This window comes from Triturus cristatus, chromosome 5_2 (assembly GCF_964204655.1).
Source record: "Triturus cristatus chromosome 5_2, aTriCri1.1, whole genome shotgun sequence".
NCBI classification, from domain to species: Eukaryota; Metazoa; Chordata; class Amphibia; order Caudata; family Salamandridae; genus Triturus; species Triturus cristatus.
In genome coordinates, this window is record NC_140588.1 from 38,934,303 (window position 1) to 38,958,180 (window position 23,878).

At 42.7% G+C, this 23,878-nt stretch overlaps 1 protein-coding gene across 1 annotated transcript in view; it reads left to right on the forward strand.

Moving 5' to 3' along the window:
* Positions 1-23,878, forward strand: part of CTNNAL1 (catenin alpha like 1) — an 862,216-nt gene that overhangs the window by 692,676 nt on the left and 145,662 nt on the right. The window contains exon 10 of the mRNA XM_085606809.1: positions 16,799-16,891. Coding sequence (XP_085462935.1) covers positions 16,799-16,891 — 93 coding nt within the window. The remainder of the gene's footprint in view (positions 1-16,798; positions 16,892-23,878) is intronic.

The window sequence follows — 23,878 nt, forward strand, 5'->3', positions numbered from 1 at the left end:
GATTATCGCTGCTCTCGTTGATGCAGGAACACAGCCCTCTTGCTTCGCCTTGTTATACAGTGCCACTAGCCGTGGGGCCAAGACATCTATGTACCCGGAGTAAGACTCCACCGGGATCCCATCCGTCCCTGGGGTCTTATACTTAGCCATATGCTTGATGGCGCTACGTACTTCCCTAATCTCAAGTTCTCTGCCTAGTTCCTCCGCCACCTCAGAATCAACTGTGGGAAGCTCCACGTTAGCCAAGAAACCCACCACGTCCTCAGCCCCAGGGTCAAGTCTGCTCTGGTAGAGGGAAGCGTGGTACTCCAAAAAATGAGCGTTGATGTCTTGTTGACTATAGAATACCTCATCCCCCTGCCCCCTCAGCTCCAGGATCGACTTCCCTCTACGCGCTGGGTTTGCCAGCCAGGCCAGCAGTGCCCCAGATTTATCCCGTTCCACATGGGCCCGGGTAATGTATGCCTTATAATCGAAACAGCGCAGCTTTTCTACTTGCGTCACGAGGACTTCTCGAGCTGCGAGAAGATCAGATTGCCTATCTGTTCGCTCCGGCCTCTCTTTCTCCAATTCCCGTAGCCTGTGCTCTGCATTTTGCACGTCCAGCAGCTGCACACTCCGACCACTTCTCCAATGCAGCGTCCCTTAATGACAGTTTTAAAGGTGTCCCATTCAATAAGTGGACTCATCGCTGTCCCGGCATTATCGAAAAAATAATCAATAGCGGAGCCTATTGTGGCCCGAAATACCGGATCTTCCAATGCCTCCGGTCGCAGGCGCCAGCTAGGTATGGTAGGTCTAATCCATAGCCAATCTAAGGACAACAGCAGCGGATTATGATCAGAGATTGCTCCAGCCAAATATTTGCTGAGTGTGACCCCTCCATGCACGTCTGGGGAACATAGAATCGAGTCCAACCGAACATGCAGTTTGTGCAACGCAGAATAGTAGGAATAGTCCCTTCCTTCTGGGTGGTGGGCCCTCCAAGTATCCGTCAACCCCCAGTGTTGTTGCCAGACAATTCTTGTCGCTGCAAGTCTATGTATGGTAGCATCTGGGAGTGGTGGGTGAGAACGGTCCAGGTCAACGTCAGTAATACACCTGCCCCCTCCATCTTTTTTGCAATGCGGTCCCTTCCTTCTGCGTTAAATGAGTTTCCTGTAAGAGGGCGATCTGTATCCCTCTCCTCACCAGATACGCGTGTATTTTATGATGACGAATCATAGTGTGCATCCCCCTAACATTCCAGGAGATGGATTTGATTCCTATGGCGGGTCCCATTGCGCGAACCGTGTCAGTCCTCCTTCTAGCCTCCCCACAGCGACATGCCTGGTCCCAAACAAAAGCCCCTCAACAACCAAATCCCCCCAACTCCCCCTCCCCAGGACAGGTACAAAGCAACAAGTCCCGATCCAAACTAGTGTTGTGAACTACAAGTCACAAAAAGTGGTGAGGGGTAGACTGGCACTGTTGGACCCAGAACCCCCCCCCCCCGGCTATCCCCCCCACCCCGTAACATAGGTGGTAGCTCCATCAGCTGCTCTGGTGCCAATAGTCTGCTGCCACCCAATGGCAGCCTCTCCAATATTCAGCTCCCACCGTCATGACAGTCACTTCTCATACATCTTGGCGTGCGATCTTCAGACTATGCCGTCCGCTGTTTGGGGTGTGACGTCTGGTAGTTCAATCTCAGAGTCTCTGTTCGTGCTACTGGGACGCGAGCTTTCAGATCTGTCCATGCCATGGGCGTTGTTAGTCAAGTTCGGACTAGCCTCTCTGTGGCTAATCTCTGCAACGGCCTGAACTGCCCTGTGTCTCTCCAATTGGCGCCCCGTCGGTTTTGGAGCCCTCGGAGACCGTGGGGGAGTGGTCGATGTCCGCCGTGCGCTGCTCGGTGGCGAAGCACCTGCTACATGTGTCTGCCGTGTCTCCAGCCAGTGCCAAGCGTCCTGCGGAGCAGTAAAGAAGTGAGTTTTTGTGTTATCGATCACCCGGAGACGTGCTGGGAATAACATGGAATAGGGAATTTGCAACTGGCGCAACTTCCACTTGAGAGTCAGGAAGGAAGCACGTTGTCTTTGTACCTACCTGATGAAGTCCGGAAAGATCATCTCCCTGGCATTCCCAATCCGCAAATTCTGTTTCTCCCGGGCTTGTTGCAATAGGTGATCTCTGTCCCGGTAGTAAAGCAGCCACACCACCATTGGCCGAGGAGGAGCCCCAGGTTTGGGTGGTCTAGTCAGGACCGTGTGGGCTCGCTCTAGTGCATAGAAGGAGGAGAGACCCTCCGGGGCCACTTCCGTTTTAAGCCTCTTCTCCATAAAATGCACTGCATCGTCCCCTTCCTCTCGTTCCGGGACCCCCACAATATGCAGGTTGTTCCTGCGGGAGCACCCTTCGCTGTTTTCTGCTCTAATTTCTAGCACCTTGATCTTGGCCTCCACTATTTTCAGAGACCGCTGTAGTGTGGAAACTGCCTACGGGACCTCCTCCAAGGCCTTCTCGTTGAGTTTCACTCGTTCCTTGAGCTTGCGATGGTCGTCCTTCAACAGGTTGAGATCTGCCCCTATGGAATCCATCTTTGTCTCCAGAGCTTCTCTTGAAGAAGTGATGGCCTGCATGATATCCACTAGAGTGGGGCCCTCCGAAGCGCCATGCTTCCGCCTTACCGTCACCTCGTCTTCATCATCAGTGTGCCGTGCTGTTTCCTCCGTGTGCAATACAGCGAACCCTTTCTTTCTTGACACCCTCCCCATTGTTAGTGGCTGCGCAGGTTCGCAGGGGTCTCCGGAGCTGTGACAGTAATGAACTCCTAGCACCGGCATCGGGCTCGGTAGCAGGGCGGGCCAGTTTGCACCTACAGACCAAAGGACCTATCTTCGGAGCCCTCTTCTGTGCACACAGGGCGTCAGCGTAGACCACCAGTGCGGGGGAATACCTCTTTATAGTTACCGCCACCCACACAGGGCAGCCTCAATGGAACTCCCAAGCGAAGGAGCGTCTTCCCGCTGAGTTGATGCCTTCCGCACACCGCTTAATCAGCTCTCAAGCGGATCCAGTGAGCTCTCACCCTATCGCAATCAGCCGTTCTTTGTCCTGCAGTGCCCCCATTCAGGGTCCCTCACGCCACAGGCCCAGCACAGCGCCGCACACCACCGCTCCAGCACCGCAGCACAGTACTCGAGGTGCCCACCCCAGCTCTCTTCAGGTCGGCAGTTGAAAGTGGGTCGAATTACAGCTGACACCCCTGCGCCGTACACCCGCTAGCTGCCTCTCACTGCCACAGCCATCAGGGCCTAGCATTGCTGTCCGCTTCCGCCATTTTGTGGTTATAACGCGTCTCCAAGCTCAAGAGGAGCGCGCTCTGTCCTCCACGTATAATGGGCCTCCACTCTCACCAATGTCAGCCCCCAGCTAGTAGGTTACGTTACCGCCGAGTGGTACTCACAGTGAGCCTCAGTCCTCCTCTTCGGTGCATGGCGAAGGCTGCCTCGTCAATGCCCGGCCGCCATCTTGACCGCTCTGCACCCGGAGCCTTCAAGAGTATAGTCAGCGTTTTTTTGCCGCCGCCTAGGCACCGTCACCCCTCTGCAGCCGCTCAACACCGGCACCAGTGTTTCTGCCACTAGTTTCGCGGTAAAGAGCCCCTTTAAGATATCAGAATCATTGCGGGCAGGGGGAAGCCACGGACGGAGCTCCGGAGTCCACTTCCCCTCACATCGGCACCTAGCCACGCCCCTCGTGATGCAACTCTTATGACCTTACTTATTACATCATTGATGACATCTGAAATGTATTGTGGTGCAAGTTATACTTAGGTCAGGTACATATAAATGGTGAAGTTCAGTGTTTTTTTTGTTTTCAAATGTTAGTTTCAACTTTGGATTTTTAGTGAATATATATTTATATTTAATTTTAAATCTAATATTTTATGTATTTTTTCATTTAAATTTACTAATATCTCGATGAATTATGATATTTTTCAACACTAAGTTAATGTTGATTTTAGTTTTATATTTTAAACTACCAGTCCCCTAACTCTACAAAACCATGTTACCCCTAATCACTACCCATCCCTGATCTTAAAACGCCTGAATACCCTATACCTTATCCATCCCTGAGCCTTAAAAACGCCTTACTGCTCCTAAACACTACCTATCCCTGATATCTTAAAACTACATACTACTCTAATCACTACCCATCCCTGAGCCCTAAAAACTCCTTTTTACACCTACACACTACCCATTACTGGACCCTAAACATTCCTTATTATTCCTACACACTACCCATTACTGAGCCCTAAAAACCCTTATCACCCCATATACGTTTTTTAACTTAAAACTATAAACTCTTACTTTAATGTTGATTTTTAGAAATTAGGTATGTATTATTTATTAATTAATTAAAATCTAATTGCTTAGGATTTAATTATTGGTTACCTAATGATTAATTACGTGGAATTTACATCTAATTTACATTACTATAACAATTCTAAGTGACATAACCTTACCAATATGATGCATGTTAGTGTCTGGCGGTCACTGTGTAGTTATAGTTTGGTCAAAAGTTTTCAGAGGAAGAGCCTTTTTTGTTCCACTAATAACTTAAATTTGATGAATCTGCAAAAAACTTTCCCAAAAAAAAGTTCATCTATTGCTGTCTCCTTCATGGAAAGTATTAGGTTGATACACAAACAGGGGACAAGAAAAAAAGTGCAAATTGTATAAGGTGGCAGGGTAGGGACAAGGTGGCTCCCAGGTACTTGTGGGTGTTCGGAAACCCTGATAGATCCCCGAAAGATTAAAATATGTTTTTTCTGACCACAGATACAACTTTACTCTGTGGCCTTTCTGTCAGGTATTGCGGTACTTCTGCAGGTACAAGCTTCTGCCCCACAATACCCTGAGGAAGGTTGCTCAGTACCTGGGCATGGTAGCATTGCATATAGAGTACAACAGGAGTAACACGTTACCCAAAAAATAAGTTTATAAAAAGGAGAAGAAAATGCAAGTTGGGTTCCTATGGAGTGTTGGGCCATGGCCTTTGGCCGTGTGCTTCAGGGGGCTTGACAGTCACAACCGAGTTGCGTGATGGACCTGGCCTGAGGCCAGGCCCTGTGGCTAACCCCCTCTGCACATGGTCTTTTCGGATGGCTGCATATTACCGGAGGGATTTGTGTGTATGCTCAACTTTGAATATTATTAAAAAAAGAACAGAAAGTCACTTAAAGGTTAAAGTGGCCTTATAGTTAGGTGTTGAAACTAGATAACGAATTAAAAAAATAAAACAAACTGAAATTCACAATTTATAGTTTACTTAGCTAACATAAACATGCGCCCCTCAAGATCTTAAATTTGAATACCTCCTTTAGGATTGGATTGTTTGCCATTCAATCATAGAAAATGGTAGTAAACATAATTGCTGTGAGTTTAGCAAGATGAGAGGCCACTGCAAAACTTTAGGGGTTCCTAACACGTATTGTAGAACATTTGGCTACACTTACCTGTGGTGCAGAAAAAGGTTTAATTTGAGATTAAGTATCAAACTTTGGGAGGGATAGGAAACACCGTCCCTTGAAAACGGGTGATTACGGAATGATTGAGCTCGTGCTTATTTTCATTGGGTTATACTTAAAATAGGTTTCCTAGTAACAAAGATAAATAAAATAATTCTTAAAAATGAGAAAATGCATTATATTGCTTGATTATTCCACTGGCCTTAGAAGACTTTTTCTTTAAATCCCCTTTGCCCAAGGAGGCATTTTCAAGTTTAAAATGAAGGAAGGTTTATCCAAGACAGAGTTCTTGATTGTTGTGTGCGTTGATTTGGGGAAACGGCATTAACAATGTGGTTGGAACCACACCTGCCGTTACTATGCAAGCGTTAACACTCTTGCCTTTACCTCGCATAGGCCTTTACCACGCATAGGCCTTTACCACACATAGGCCTTTACCATGCATGCCTTTATTGATTTGAAATAAACCACACTGAACTGACTAATGTAGCCCACATTCTCTTGCTAGTAGCAGCCTCCTCTTTGCTTTGTGTCAGTACTGTTTCTCCTCTAACAAGTCCTCTCTGCACCATAGCCGTTCAGCATTCCTTATTCCATCTTACTCATCGACCTTAAGTATCCTCAGGGGAACACTATGAGAGTGGGTCTGTCACTCCCATCATTGATCACACCTGTTTGTCAGTCGTTTCTGCCTGCCTCAAACATGATCTGCAATGGCCACAACTTAACTTGAAAGGTGGGCACATCCGAGGTATAAGGGAAAGAGGAATGTGGCACGGAATGCTCGGGCTGTTTAATTCTCATTGCTGGCCTTTATTTTTAGTTCCATCCATCCCCACTGTAAGTAAAAAGTACAAGTGCAGTTTGTTTTTTCTATGTCATTTTGATCAGGCTCCCCCCAAAAGCATTTTTTTAATAATCTTTTATTTTGCTGTTATTGACGCATTTTTGTCCTAAAAAGGAACAAGGACTTTACGATTGTCCATTTAACTGGGTCTTCCCCCCAAAATAGAGTGGAGGCACTTTTCATTTACATGTGTATCATGTAAAAAAAAAGCTGCTTGCCCAGTTTCATTGGCGTGCAGTGGGCTCCTCTCTTGCATCTCACAATTATAGCACCTCGAAAGACCTTGCTACCAAATCTGCTTTCTTCAGGGTTGCTCACATCAATTGAACTTGCATTTCTTCAATGTATCCTGCAAATTATAGTAACGCCCATGTCCTGCTACCCTCCCTGTCCCCCACAACCAAAAATCCAGGTAATCGACAAATAGAACCATGGTGGTTCAAGTATACACTGCCTAACCGTGAACAGCAAACAACCTGCCTACACTATTCTTTAGCAATTGTATATATCGCATACGCTTATACGTCAATTATCTTATTAGAGACACCATGATCAATAACCCATTCAACTAGGTGAATTTATTCGAAAATACATTTATTTCGCACGTTTCAGTGCAAAACCCAAAATGCGGTCTACCACCTTCTTCAAGGCGCAAAAAGAATGGACAAAAACAAAGAGGGACAGAGGAACGCACCTAAAGAACAATAACCTGAATGGGGAATAAATAAATATATGAGGCTCAAGAATAAAAATAATGCATGCACCCATATTCACGGGAACTGGTGTACTCTGTCCAAGGATACAAAAAAAAGGGAGAAGTCAAAGAAATTTTACATTCAACATACACATGTTATATGTATATATATTATGTGGTATAAAAGCCAGACACCTAAAAAGGGTGTCATTTTGAGGAGAAACCATTTAAAACATGCAAGATAAAAGACAAATGTGCATTTAGACAGAATTACGCTATACACGATAGGTGTGCATTAGCTCTCCAAGCCATGCTAGGATCAGTCCACTACAATTACCATCAGAAACCAGGGTTGAACTACGAGTAAAGTCAAAACCAGGAAAACAATGGAGACCAGGTGGACCACAAGGTCCCCTGAATCCTAGGAAGAACCGCTAGAACAGATGAAAGAGCGAATTAGGAGTATATATTCGATGCATAGCGAAACACTATAATTATTGCAACGTAAACAATATGTACCTATGATAACCAGCGGGCAACCCAAACATCCTATATTCTGAATAAATAGACGAAAGGCACACCCAGGGGATATCAAGGATGGAATCGCTTCAGAGTCAGGAAGAATCATTCAAAGAAAACGCTCAACATACTGGGCCCAGCGCAGTTTCTAAATAATACTGTAATCAAAGAGATATGTAAATAAGAAAAAAATGTCCTCGCAGTGACACAACTTAAGGCCTTGATGACGGTCAAAGGAACTAGGTGTCTAGCTCCAGTGTAATCATCAAAACACTGTCCCCATAAAGTGAAAAGAGGGAACTAAGGGTAACAACTATTAATATACACCATAAACAGTGATGATGAAGGGACTAAACAAGTCAGTCATATTACTTATATGTCCAGAGGCTAAGTGCCAGATCACAAAACATTAGCACAAAGATCGTCCAAAAAGACTGAGAACAGACTCATGCCCTACTGAGCAGAAACCCTTATCTAGTCAGTAGGATACGCATGCCTTGAGGGTGCTGTATATACATCAGGAGCGCGGTGAGCCGAAAGATTCCTGGTTCTTATAGTGCTATGCCCCACTATGGAAAAGAAAACTACATAGTTACAGAGACTGCATGCCTATTGGAAAGTATGGTGCAATGTGCGTTAACACAAGATGATAAAACGCATGTCAGTATATCGACAGAATACTAAGGATGCAGGGCGTACAAAGAGATTGGATACATATAAGCAGGCAAGGTGTTCCACCCACACTGAACCGCAAAAGAGGAAATAAATATTCCACACCCAATATATGGTAGGGCACATTAGGGACCATGGGGTAATATTATGAAAGACCCAGTCACTAGTCGAAGTTAAGGGACTCCGCCTTACCTGAGAATGTGGTATCCCGGAAATAATGACAATACTTTTCCTGTAAGAGTCCTATATCCCCAGACAGCTGGATAAATCAGGCGAATCTGGGGCATGTTAAATACGAATCGCCGATCTTGTGATAATCGCAAGGCATAGTAATAAACAAAGGACTATGGGCCGTCCTGTAAAGAATCCAGAAATGGCTGCCATGATGGAAGAGGAATGAACATATAACGGACTGAAGTACCTAAAAAGTAAAATAATAAAGCTCAAAGGAAAAGATACATTCTCTATACTGTGTATTCGTTGGTCTTATTTTTATGTATGCTATGTTGATACTAATTGCGCTACTTGTACCCTGATCACCATGTAAAGTGCTCTGTTACCCTACTTTGGGTCTGGTTCGCGCTATATAAAACTCTAAAAATAAAATAAAATACTCCATTAATGTAAGAAATACATTCCGAAAATGAAATGGAGAATAGAGTAGTTCCCATAACTTACCTACGGAGATATAAGATACCGAAACATATTCTAAACGCTAACAGAACAACTAACAAACTGAGGGTACAAACCAGGATGCCAAAAACAGTAAATTAAGAAGGCACAAAGGAAAATATATGTATTCAATACTAATCCTTAAAACTAAGAAATACATTCCGAAAATGAATACGGTTCAAAGTGTGATGTGAGATATAGAGGATCTCATAGCTTACAGAGTCAGATGTAAAATACTGCAAAGTTTACTGAATGTTGAAGATAATGACCTCCTTAGGGCATGAATAACCGCCATGAGTTAATAGTCAGTCATTCGACCATCTCCTGGAAATATTAGGGGCCCCTGTGGATACAACGAAAGGCACAGGATGTATAATCATATCCTATACATACAACACTAACAGACGAACTAGGACCTAGGGATCGTAAAGAAAAGAGAAGAGGTGCACATCATGTACTAGAGGAAAACATCTCCCACAAGTGGCTAAAAGCATACAGCAGGGTGGAAACGGAAACAGAGCCCATACCCTAATCTTTAGACTTAAAAGGACTGGGCAACCCGCAGCTACCTATACTGGAATTGAGGCTACCTAAGACGGGAGCAAACGGGGGTAAGCGAATGGCATTCTCCCATGGAGTCACTTAAAATAAGATGACTAGGCAACCATCAGCTATCTATAATGAAACTTGAAACAGGCGCACTCAGGCAGTTAGCAGATGGCATTCTCCCATGGAATCACCTCATTCACACCCGCTTGTGGGTTCCCAGCGTAAAGCTCCAATACACTTCTCTCTTCTTGCACTGCTCATAATCATCCTTCTCTTCTATGGATTGTATTTTCTCAATAATGGTCTATGTTAGCTCTTTTTCAATGTGACCAAATTGCATCCAATGTTGGACGAGGAGTGACGAACTCTTGTTTTTGCGAATAGAAGATTTATACTCACTGCACCTCTCTCCTATATTTCCCAGTCCGCATCGACATGGAATGATGTATACCACATTGGATGATCTGCAGTTTGACATACAAGTCAGAGTAATTCTCTTTTGTCCAAATGTGATTTGATTGGAAACAGTTGCTCCTATACATACGTGACATGACCCACATCTGTGGTTGGCACTTATCGAGTTCAGTCCTGTCATGGATTTGTGACAGAAATTGTTTTTAGTATCCAAATTGAACTTCACTAAGATGTTGCTAAGGTTACGGTTTCCCGTGAACGCAAAAATAGATTTGGGTAGCAGGCCATGTTCTGTGTTGATGTTGAGTATATGCCATTGAGAAATGACTATTTGTCTAACTTTTTGGTCAAGGTTAGAGTGACATACCACGCACACAAGTTTGTCCTCATTGTCATTTCTTTTGTACTGAAACATACTTTCCCTAAGCACTCTCCCCTTGGAAGGAATGGCTGTCTGCACCAAATTCCCGGACTCCAGTTGTCCACTTTTCAGAGGTAGCTACTACTTAATTGTATGTGGAATATGGTGACAGCAGCAGTTCCTAGTTTAGGTTTCCTGGTAATTGTTCGGATGGCTGTCAGGGTAGCATTTGAGGTATACTTGATATATTGATCTTCGAGCACGAACAAGCCTAACTGCGTGCCAAAATCATCCCTCCTGTATGCCCATTTCAAACCTCCCGCCAGCCCCACAAGAACCAGCCTTGAACACATCACTGTAATAAGTTCTATACACATTTGTATTAGAACCTCAGGCAGGGACGAAAAAGCCAATGCTCAATTCTACTGGCAGATCAAAATGTGGAGACACTTTTTGCAATATGCATGCACAGTCGAGATCCTTCATGATTTATGTGCTACAAAGTACAGCATGAAAATATTAGTGGCAAAACAATCAACAAAGCAATATCATATTGAGAAAACACAGCACAATGTATTTTTTACATATATATAGAAATGTATTTAGATTTATATGAAGGCAAGATTTTACATAGTTTTTTTGGTCTTAGGTATTAATTTCCCATTCAGCCTTATAGATTAGGGTTGGGCGTATCATGCATTTTTGTGAGGCTTTTGGCAAATACAAACTGATGGGTTCCCTATTTTGAAATAGATTTGGTTAATGTAATGATTTTTAATAGGAACTTCAAAATCACCTCAGAAATGTTTAACAGTAGCAAGGATTTGTTAAAAAAAATTGGTCTTTTCGGTCAACTATGCCATTTCCTTAAAATTCAAAGTAAGCAACTCAATCTTAGCCAAAATAGAAGTCGTTGCACTAATTTGAAAGTGGTTGGAAAATATATTGCTGGAACTACTTTTGGACTTGTACAACCCTATCTTTGCTATCAAATATCTCATAATGTGAAGCATGTAATTCTGCATCTTTTGAGTGGTACATTAGAGCTGCCCAATGTCCCCATTGCTGTTAGCAATTTATCTCGAACCCTATCTACATCCATCGGATAGTGGATAACACATCCATTATCAAGATCACTGGTGTCAGAGTTCAAATCACTGCTTATTACATGGCTGTATATTCTGCTAACTCTATAAACCCTCATATTGAATATGAGGCCTCTGGATCTGGCATTGCATCTGGGTATAAACTGAACACTAATAAAACACAGATTATTTTAAACTACAAACCAGAGGGGAAGGATTGATATGTAACTGATATTTAGGAATCAAAATATCTAGTTGTCTGGGAGCTATCATACAATTAAATTACAAAGATTTACTCAAACAATGTATTTTAAAAATGCGCCACTGGCTTCAGTTATTGATCAGTCCCATTAGATGATTTAATATTGTGAAAATTAATCTTCCAAACGTTTTGTATTTCTTTCGTGCTACCTCACTGCTTGTGCCAATTTATTTTTGCAGGTGATTAGATTCAGCAATTGGCAGCTTTTTATGGGGGTTGGAGATATCACATAGCATGAAGATAATCTGATTCATAAAGCTATCTCAGCAAAAGTGTGGGTGGGCCATACCCGACTTTAACATTTATTTCTGGGGATTCTCTGAACAGCATATCCGCTGTCCTTTAACTGATAGAGGGGCTGAAAGAACACTGTCCATATACAAATTGGTCATGGGTAGAGGGACCAGTAGATTTTTTACTAGTCAAAACCCTATTTACTTTAAACAAGTGAGGTTAAAGACAATTCGAGATACCTGGAAAGCATGGTGTGAGTGTGGCAAAAGTTACCATACCTTAACATCAACTCATCCATGCAACTTTGGGTGACACGTTTTTTCTTTTGGTTTGTCATGATTCCGCTTATCACGAATGTCACAGAATTGACATGGACACCATTGGTCATTTTTCTCAGATGGTGTGTTTTGAACATTGCAAAAACAACAGTTGATGGACAGAATGTAGAACAATGTCATACATTCACCCCAGTACAGAGATCTGGGCCTAAATCAATCGTTTTTTGCTCACCATGTCATTCCAGTTTGAACCCAGCCATATGGAAATGTCTTGACCCTGTGCCTCATGGGAACAGTCCAGCCCGAACTGCCAAGCCAGGTCCTCCCTGGACTGGAAACAAGCATCCTAGGAACGTTTTTGGGGTTTCACCCCTCTTCAGCCAGGATAGCTTGATTCCAGTGGCATGGAGAGCACGGGACCCATGTCTGGGCATACCCTTCCCACTCGGGGTGACAAATGCAAAAACAACAGTTGATGGACAGAATGTAGAACAATGTCATACAGTCACCCCAGTACAGAGATCTGGGCCTAAATCCATCGTTTTTTTGCTCACCATGCCGTTCCAGTTTGAACCCAGCCAAATGTAAATCAGTCTTGACCCTGTGCCTCGTGGGAACAGTCCAGCCCGAACTGGTGGAGTGAGCTAAAGAATGATGATGGATTAAACCCAGATCAGTTGACTGGGGTGAGTGTTTGATTTGCTCAAACACTCCGCCCATCATCCCCTTTGGTATCACTTTGTTCGCCCTGAGTTGGCAGGGTATGCCCAGAGGTGGGTCCCTTGCTCACTTTGTCACTGGATTCAAGATAGCCTGGCTGATGAGGGTTATGAACCCGAAACCAGTCCCAGGATGCTTGTTTCCGGTCCAGGGAAGACATGGCTTGGCAGTTCGGGCTGGACTGTTCCCATGAGGCACAGGGTCAGACTGATTTGCATATGGCCATGTCTGAACTGGGGTGGAGGAGTGAGCTAAAGAATGATGATGGATTAAACCCAGATCAGTTGACTGGGGGTGAGTGTTTGATTTGCTCAAACGCTCCGTCCATCATCCCCTTTGGTATCGCTGTGTTTTGAACATTACCTCTTCTTCAGGCCGAGTATAATCTCCCACAACATATTCAAATAACTGCAGATGCGGAATTATTTTTGGCAAAGCGAGAACTTAACTTGAAGTTCACTATACATGGTTTGCTGGAATTAATACATAGAGACAGGAACAGAACTTGTATTCGATAATGTTATGCTGTCTTATCAAATTCTAAAGTGAACGATCTGGCAGACTTGTCTGATAGATGGTAAATCAAGACCAGGCAGATAATTAATCTGCATGGAATTGGACAAGCGTTTACCACACTCTACGCACAGGCATTATCTGACAGATTAAAGCTACATCAATGTAAAACTGCATGCTTGTTGAATTATACGAATGAACAAATTTCAAATGGAAAAAAAGGGTAAATTCAAAATGCTGCTATTCCTGACTTTTGAATGTCGATATACTACATATGTTTACCAATTGCTCTCAGCTTTGCAATATTGGACTGAAGTTAAAAGATGTTTGTCTAATAGACTCAAAATGGATTTGGAGCTTACTGCGGTCAATATCTTCCTGGGACATGAAATGAACGTTCCTGACCGAAAAGTACCAATTGTTATTCCTAATATTATTTCAATATTGTATGTTTCCCAAGAGTGGATAAGTTAACTCCCACCCTCGATGAGTAATTGGTGGCAATTAATGTGCCATTTTTAATGAAATTGAATTCACTATCCTAAAACCCGAGAGGAAATGAGATTGTCAGAGATTGTGCTTAATTAGGGAACAATTGTTTCGACCAGAATAGGACTTTTTACTTTTCTCTTTTGTTTTGACTATTTTTTGCTTCGTGCCTCGTGCTGTATGTTTATTACTTGCTTTTCTTTCAACACATGTTGTATATCTGAATTTATTGATGCCCTTCCCTCCCCACCGAACTAAAAATAATAAAGATCGTTTTAATCAATGGTTTTAATCAATGTATTACAATAAATTAAGTGTTTATGTTGATAGAAAATACTTTTGTAACCACTGAACTGTATTTCCTATAAAGTTATTAAACTCTAGTTTTTTATTAAATCCATATACGTAATATTGATGGAAAGACACATTTTATAAAGGAGTATGTTGTAAACGATTATGTATTTAAAAAAATACTTTAATCTAGGTTTAGTAACATTCAGTGCCAACGTCATACATGTGCTAAAGTGTTCTGCTAAAGTTATTGTATCTCTAAAGAAGGGAATAGTCGTTTTAAGATGATTTTGATCTAATGTTTTCTTTAATTAAATTATGCAAAATACTACATTTAATATCCATTAGCTATGTTTAGAACGCAAATCAATGAGAAGGCCGTAAAATGATCTGAGACAGTTATGATACCAATTGGTAGCTTTGCCCACGCTAGATACCACTAGTTATGGCAGCAGGGCCTTCAGAAATTATGCTCTGTATCTTAATGCATATTAATTAATCAGCGAATCCAGCTTCCATGCACCAACATTTAGATCCAGTTACCAGCCAGAAGGATATTACAGAGGAACACGTTTCTTGGCTTTTGTTGCATGCCAGGGGCAATTCAGGTTTGGAGGTCTGTAATGGGTGTAATTGTTTAGAAATATGATCACTAGGAAAGCACCAATGTTGGCGGATCGATCTTTTTAAAAATGAAGTGAGCTTTTGTTGTATCCCGACTTTCTGGCTATGTCGTTCTTTATTATATGTTCATGTATGCAAGTATGACACATAGATGGTGTATGGTTTGGGTTGTCAGAGACATGAGACTATTTGGAAGGACCCAAATTAGCTTGACTATGTCCTGGTTAGCTTAAAGCCGGATGGACATTTGGATCAAATTCCTAAATTGTATGCTTAATGTGTACGAATTTGGACTGAAGTTCTGTGTTTTGTGACCTTGTGTCCCTTGCATGTGCTTTAACTCAGGAAAATATTTTAGGGGCAGGAGAAGCTTCAAACTGGCAATAATAAAAGTAGGTGGTGCCCTGCCGGTTTGAAACATTTCTCCAGATAAATATGCAGGAGGAGCGGACGGACGCGAGTACTATATGTAATGAAAGCAATAGGGCTCCTGCGTAAAACCAATTACTGAAGCTTATGAGATGGTGAAAAACGGCAGGTGGAAATTCCAGCTATGATGATATTTTACAAATATTGAAATGAGTGCAGTATATTCTATAGGTAAAAATATTGTTCAATAATACATTCACTGAAAGTGCTTCATATTTAATTGGAACAAAGTAGCGATAACTATATTTTTTATTTCAATTAAAATGCTGATGAAAAATGGTCCTAAAATGTGTTTGTGGAGGTTTCTTTTGATCTACTGTTATTTTATGTGCACCTTGTATTCTCTTTCTCCACCACATTTGTTTAATATATTTTGGGAGAGTGAATCAAAGGTTCCTTTAGCTGTTAATAATGTTATTTTGCTATTATCACAAGAATCCTTATTTAGACTCCTTGAGCCAGTTGCACACCGTTCACAGTTCAGCTATTTATAACCTAGCTTGGAGTGTGCGTTGATTGAGCTAGAGATCTAAAACTGATAGTACTCCTTCTCTGGGCCTTCGATCAAATGATGTGCGCGGTAGAACCAGGCCTGTTAAAGAGTCACGGGCCAGTGGAACTCCTTAAGCACCTCACTTTCTTGTCCTGTCAGCCCACTGTCCAGATCTAGGACTAGCATTCTTATCAGGGATCACTTATCATTTTAGTGACGAGGAATGAGATCTACATGAATTCTAGTGACTTTCTCACTGACTACAAAAGTAAAAGAACTATTAGCCCTAATGCTGTTGACTAGTTCATGCAGATGTACCCATGGTTTGATGTCAATTGGAATCAATCTTGAAGTGATCTATCTTAAAGCTCATTCCCCTGCTCTGGAAGGTGGAATTGCTCTGTCATGATGTCCACATAAAGGGATTTGTGAAGTAAATGTTATACAGGCGAAAGATATTTTGTCTCTTTCTCCTGTTCTTAGGTCTGGAATTAGCCAAGTGCCCTTGTTTGTAATAAAAATATTTATACTATGCATACTTACTTATTTAGAAGGGCTTTCAGGCAGATCTCTTTATCTATTGGTCTGCTATAGTGTCATTCACATTTCTTTCCTACCCAATACAGCATACATCTTAAGGCACAGGGTCAGACCACTTCATCAATTGGCTTACTTGACTGTAAGTAGTAGCAGTCCTGGTGCAATGAGTGCATTTATTTAAAAAATATATATTTCGGTTTTCAGATAATATTTGTTTTCATACAAAAACCATTCACAAACACAATAAGCTTTGCAAAGCGAAAAGGTCAACAACCTAAGTCAGACGTATTTGCTTTGACAATGCTTATTCATCTTGGTAGCTGACTGCTACATGCTCACCCACTAGTCTTTTGTCTACAGCCTTGATGTAATTGAGTGCAAGCTTAATGGGGGAGGTAGGTTGCTGCTGATAATAGTGGCTGCCGTGCATAGCTCTTAGGATGCATGTCATAGCATTAGAACTATAGAAAGGAGCCGGACAGGCACTGACCATTTTTATTTTTAAAAAATGTCAAAAGGAGATGAACAGCATAAAAGTATTAACTTGAACATGAACTGCATTTTTTTCTTACATTGCAACGTCATCTTTTTCCACAGACTTGTCGGTTATTGAGGCATGTTTCTGGAACCGAACCTCTTGAAATAACCAGCATTCATGCAGAAGATACCTTTCAAGTGACTGGCCCACAGGTATGTTCTTAGCTATCCAGTAATATTCTACATGTAGGCCGTCATTAAATACTTTGATTATTAAGTATTCTGCATGATGTTGGTGGCCTTTTACATAAAACTAATAGGAATGTGTGTATCAGTGGTGCAGCCACAGCAAAGCGCTATGGGTCGGGATGAGGCCAGGAATTTGGGTCCCATCCCCTGGTTTGGTATGGAAAAAACGGCGACTAATTGGTCAAAATGGACCCCTCAGACTCTACGACCCGGGTGCCAATTGCGGCAACCTTCTTGCTATGACCCGGAGGGAGGGTTCTGTTATCATATAATAGGCCTTTCCGCTGTTAGATTGCTTCATTTGCAGCCATTGAATTCTAATGGTTCTGTAGTCTGCAAACACGCTGCAAACAGAGAAATATAAAGAAGTCTTTAAGCTAAGAATATGAATCAATCCGTTATTTATAAATAGCGGAATAAAAGCTGCCCTTTCACATCCGGATGGTAAATGCGTGTGTAAAATAGGAATGAAGTGTGATATTTTGCACCTTTTATTGGATTGTCATCAGTTTTTAAATCTACGTAAAGTGTTCCTTCGCCCGATATTTTTAAAATATGATGTCAATGAGCGCTCGCAAGCACGTGATCTTTTAGTGGAAATGGAAAACTTGACATTGCGATAGCCATTGGGAAATTTATGCAGGGGGTTTATAAATTTATAAACTGAGTAGAGACCCATGAAAAGGCCAAAGCTTTTTAATTCTAATGAATTTTGGTTTTAATTGTGTAAATGCAGTTTTATGACAGTAGAATTTTTATAGTAAATGGAAAGAATTTGTGTTATGATGATTTTAAATGATAAAATATGTATTGTGGTTTATAGATCAATTGGTCTAAATAAACTTTATTTTTGACTTGACTATAAAGAAGCAGGAGCGTAGCTACCTATTGTGCAGCAGGTGCAGTGGCACTGGGCGCAAAGGGTCTACCTGTAGTATTGCTATTTATACTACCTCACCAGAGGCTAAAGGGCCCATGTCCCATGACTGCATTCGGGCAGATCGAACCCTGGTTTCAAAGCTGTAAAGAAATGAGGCCGCGAGAGGGACAGCAGAGTTGTACATGTGAAGCAGTTTGCACGCTTGCACCCTCCAATGAACCACAACTACTGATCATTAGACCCCTTTCTGTGTCCCTGCTCATCTCTGCTTCCTCCTGACGGCCGCCATGTTTCACTTGTCTGATATTGCTATGCCCTCCTAATTAATGGAAACTAAAAGTTCTGATATGATGGAAAATAACAAATATCACCTTGTAACAACATGGATGTTGTTTAACAGTGGCCCCACATGGGATAATGGGTCTTAGCGTATACTAACAATTTTGTCACAAAACAGCAGTACACATCACAGAAAGATTTATATCAATTTTAAATTAAATATTACAAATGTTATAGTAGATTTGATTTTCAAACACTGGCCATCTCAGTTTTTGTCATTTGAGGTTAAGAAGCCATAGAAAGACTACCTTCATTGTAGTTGCATTCAGCCAACCCATCACTCTGCCCTATTTTGTCATTTGTTCAAGGCAGTGAAAAGTGGTGGAACTCTTGGAAATGCTCCATAGAGGGTGGTTTGGAAGACTAAGTTAGATGTCGTGTGAGAGGTGGAGGAGTGGGCAGGCTCATCATAGAGCTTTATTCTAAATAGGGTAGGGGATGATGGGGTACGTCAGGTGTGAAAGAGCAGTACATTTGCAGATACTAACAGAATGTTTATGGGGAAGGTTGATTTCTGGACCGATGGAAATAACTCTTAAATTGTTACCAGAAAAATGTATTATTTTACAAAAGGTGGATATGTGGCGACTTAAGTGGTGAGATTTATTAAAGTTATGTTTTGACGGCTTATTCAGTAACGTTTCACACAAGAGAAACTTTTTATACTTGTATCACACTGTTCCTTAGCAGAGACTGGTACCTTTGCACTAAGAACTTGTATACTATCCCAAAAATCTCTGTTGTTATATACTATCCATAGAGTCTTAACCATCAAGTGCACAGATTAGCAGAGATGTGTTTGTCCTTGTAGTATTGTGATGCTTTAACATGTTTATTATTGTGTTTACTATCTTTGTATGGTTGCTCTTTTTCATTGTGCCTCCTTGCTCTGATCTTTCTTGCTCTACCTTCCTAAAATCTTTACTTCTGATTACATTTTATCCTTTGGCAATCCAAGCCCGAGACTAGTCTGGATATTGGCTGACAAGCATAAGGACTTCAGTACTATAGTTAAAAATATTTTCATTTTCATTTTCATTTCATGAAAACTTTATTGCGGCTATTACAGCCATAAAAGCACATTGAAAGCTTACATCAATTTGGAGTCCATACTAGATAAAAAGTAGAAGATCATAAAATACATTAGAGTATAAACGTATATAGATAAAAATGTCATTACGGTAAATAAATACAGAAAATTGTCATTAAAAAAATTTCATAGGTTAAAACATACAATTCATAAAAATCTAAAAAAAGCCCGGGTCGGCTTCCAGCCTGCTAGTGCAAACTTCTGCCACTCCCTTAGGTTTACCTCCAGTAACATCCTACTGGCCATAAAAATCACAGAAAACACAAAGTTAGTCAAAGTGGCGGGTGCAAAAAGGGAGAAAGCTCAGAATTACTTGAGGTCTGATCTAGTTTTAGCAAAATCCTACGTATTGACCACATAGAAAAAAGGAATTTCGAAATTGCAACCACATGAACCGGGTCAGTGTCAGATTTTAGGATCCTAAAAAATTCACAATAGTTCCTAATGCCCAGGTTTCTGCTAAGTTGGATGATCATATCAAAGGCTTTATTTCGATAAAAAAAACATATCATAAAAGCTACACATTAAAAACAAAAGTAAGCTATTTACATCCGTCCTTAGGTTCATTATTTTCAGATAAAAAGAGTGCATCATAAATAATTAATTAACAAATTAATTAAACATTTCATTTAAGCCTTTTGCTTCTAAGGTGCCAAGCCCATGATAAGAATTTAGAGAGGGCACAAGCATATAATGGGCAAGAGTCTGAAATTAGAATGCGCAATGCCTCGGTGTGATGCCTAGTTCCTAGCAACCGGCACAACTGTTTAAGCCATCTTTTTCTTGGTTGGAAGTACTCCGGGCATTCGAACATAAAGTGCGCCAATGTCTCATATGTGGTTATGCAGATGGGGCAAAATGCTGTTGTCTGGGCTGGGGGTTTCCACCGAGATGTAAAGACATGCAGTGGGAGAGTCCCAGTCCTGAACCTGAAGTAAAGGGCCCTATCAAATGGCTTCCCGATAATGTCCAAATAGGGTTCCCGGAACGGCAAGTCCTTAAACTTCAAGAAGTCATCCGTAAGTCTGCCCAGCGCTTGGTTGGTGCTACTTCGGGATATAACCCAGTTCCAATATAGACTCTTGAGTGTTGCCTTCGGAGGGGAGGATTTGCCAGCCCAGGCCTCGCTTAAGCCCAGATCGCCGAGCAGGGTTTTTATGTCTTTTAACCACTTTATCTTCTGCCATCCGGGTAATGACATAACTTCAGAAAGCCCTTTAGCATATTTGGCCAATTCAGGGAGTCGCCACAACCGAGCCCATAAGAGCAGCGGCCGCAGCTTCGCCAAGTCGCCAATAGGGCGGCAGCCTAGGTCAAGCATTAGTGGTGTCATCGGGGTACCCTGGGGAAGTGACATGATGGCCCGACAAAATTTCTTTTCGGATCTTGACAGCTCGACTGTGTTGCTAAAACCCCATAGTTCTGCCCCATAGAGGGCAGAGCTAACTCCCCTTGCTATGTATATTTCAATAACAGGGGCTATTGGTCTTGCTGCACAGGAGCACTGCTCCTTGAATAAAGCCCCTGTGACCCTCTTATGGGCTAACAACATTTTACATATGTGTGGAGTCCACTGCATGTTGTGTGATCATCGGATGCCCAAATAGTCAAATACATCCACCCTTCCCAAGGGCACAGAATTCAGCATCGGGGGACGCACAAGTTTTTTTGGGGGATTCATCACGAGGTATTTTGTTTTGTCTGTATTGATTACCATGCCCCGCTCCAAGCAAAAAATCTGGAAGTTGTTAAGTAGGTTTTGAAGGCCCATTGGGGACTTGGACAACAGGAGCGTGTCCGCAAAGAGGAGGGTAGGAATTCGCTCGCCCGCCAGGGATGGTTCGTCTGAAGGATCTTTCAGCAGATGCTCAACCACACCGTTGAGATACAAGGAGAAAAGGGTGGGAGCTAAAACACATCCCTGGCGGACCCCTCTCTCTACCGGGATTCTGTTGGTTTTCTCGCCCTCTGTGCCCCATCTTATTTGGGCGAAATTGTTTTCATGGAGCCTTACAAGCATTGAAAGGATGTAATATGGTAGCCCCATGTCAAAAAGGACTCTCCACAGGGTCTCCCTAGGTACAAGGTCAAAGGCAGTCTTTAAGTCGATGAACGCGAGATAGAGACTGCCTTTGCCTATAACCACCACCTTCCAGTATATTAACATCAGTCTGAACGCTTGTTCTATCGTGCCCATGCCAGCTCTGAACCCTGCCTGGTAGTCAGAAAGGATGTCGTTTTCATTGGTCCATTGCAATATTCTACCCAGCAACACCTTGCCAACCACCTTCTGGGTAACATCCAACAGACTTATAGGCCTATAGTTAGAAGGATCGTCCCTCTCCCCTTTTTTAAAGATGGGGACGACCTCGGCCCCTTTCCAAGACTCAGGGACGGGAGCACCTCTATGGATGGCGGTGAGCAGGCAATGGATGAACTTCCCCCATTTCGGAATGTCTGAACAAAGCAGGTCCCCAGGAATACCATCTGGACCGGCTGCCTTTTGGGGCACAATGGTACTAATGGCATGCTCCACTTCCTTAATTGAAAAATCGGGCTCACATAAGGCCCCCTCCCAGACATAAGGATTAGATGTAACTACGATGTTATTCTCGGCCTGGCGAGTATACAATTTTGAAAAGTGGGTAAACCACACTTGACTAGTGATATTACATGTAATGAGGTCGCTATCTGGTCTATTTCTAGCTCTTATTGTGTCCCAAAAACGTCTGGAATCTTTGCCAGAGCTGGCCTCTTTTAGAGTGTGCCAGTATTCCTCTTCCCACTCCTTTTTGGCGCTCGCTATTATTTGCTTATGCTCTTTCCTAGCTCGCTGTATCAAGGGTTGTGGCTTGCCTTTAATGGCCTCAATTAAAGCTGTTTTTGCAAGTCTACATGCCGGTGTATACCAATAGTGTTTGCCCCTTAATTTCCGGGATGCCGTATTCCTGCCCCCGCACACCTGCTTCAGGAATAGTTCCCCTATAGACCTGACTGTTTTCTCGAAGACAGACGTTACCCTCCCTGGTGCTGAATGGGCTGGGTCAATAGTATCCAGCTTCGTTTGCGAGGCTAGCAGTGTTTGATGTATAGTATTTAGCTTTGCTCCGTCAAGTGATACTTTGCTCCACTTTAAACGTCTCCCACAGTTAGAGACAGAGATTTTGTGGGCAGGCTTTGGGATCGTTGCAAGTGTTTTGCATGGCCACAGGTTTTTAAGGGTTAAGGAAAGCGAGTTATGATCGCTTTCTACAGTGGGTGAAACTACCATATCCTGTACTGAGCCCCAAAGCATAAAATCAAGGAGAATATAGTCAATCCTTGAAGTATGGTTGACTCTATTGAATGTATCAGCACCCATGGGGTCCGAAGTTGTTCGGCCATTGGCGGCTCTTAGCCCATACTCCATAGTCAGCTCATTCAGCTGGATTACGCTTTGGGACCATCTTTTAATTGGTGGAATGGTTAAGACTGGGATGCCCCTTCTGGCATCATCTTCACCCAAGTCCAAGATATCGTCTGTTGCAAGGGGCTCGTAGGTGCCGTTGAAGTCTCCTGCGACCAGGACTTGGGCACTGTTGTTGCAATCTCTAAGCTCGCTTTCAAGGGTAGTCACTATCGGAGACAGTGAACCATTTTTTGTACCCCTAACGTAGATGTTGAATAGCTCAAGGATTTGCCCCCTATATGGACCCCTCAAGGAAATCCTTAGAATGTCAGGACAATTGGTCTGCTTATGGGTAATGTGGCAACCAAGAGAGATGCTTACCCAAATGAGAAGGTCCCCTGAGGGGCGGCCCTTCCCAGTTCTAGAGGGTACCGCAGGCAGGAAATAAGTGGCATACCCAACTCGATGGAGGGGTTTCAAGCTCCAGGTCTCCTGGAACATGCAGATCTTGTGCGCCTCCACCAAGGCATTCCACTCTGGTGAACCCAGTTTCCTTTGGATGCCTGCTAGATTCCAACTAAGGACCTTGAATGTTTCCATAGTGGCGGGGGCATCGCTTGTTAGAGAGCCCAACCGTTCACTGGGAGAGTTGGGCTGGGCTGTAGGTGTCGCAGTTGCTAGGGTAGGCCAGGGAGGAGGACCCAAGACCTGTGTGGTTCCTTGATCAGTTGTATGCACCACTGGGGTCAGATGGTCAATTATGTGTTTAGTATGTGGATTTGGTAACAAATGGTGATGGGTACGTCAGTACTCTATGTCAGGACCATAGTTTTGTCGCCTGTTAACAAGATTGGGGATGGAGAAAAAACAGTCATCGTTTGAGAACCCTCCCCAGGATTGATTGGATGATCCATTTCAGCCTAATTTGTTTGTATGCCATGCAGAAAAGCATAACACGAACTATTGTTTCTTCCTCCACGTGGCAACCAGGGCAAAGGCAACGGGACACTGCCGCCCACTTATTTGTTATCGCATATAGCAGTAGTATCCCATACCTAAATTGCAAGAACAGCTTCTTAGCTAATAACGGTTGTATAGAATCCAGCACCCGCTCAAATTCATAGTGATACTTAAAATCCAGAAACCCATAAATTAAACTCGTGGGATTAGCTGACTGCAAAATATTTGTCAATTTATACTCTCAGTGCAGTTGCCAAGATTTTTTTAGAAATGGCTGGGCAGAATTCTACTGGA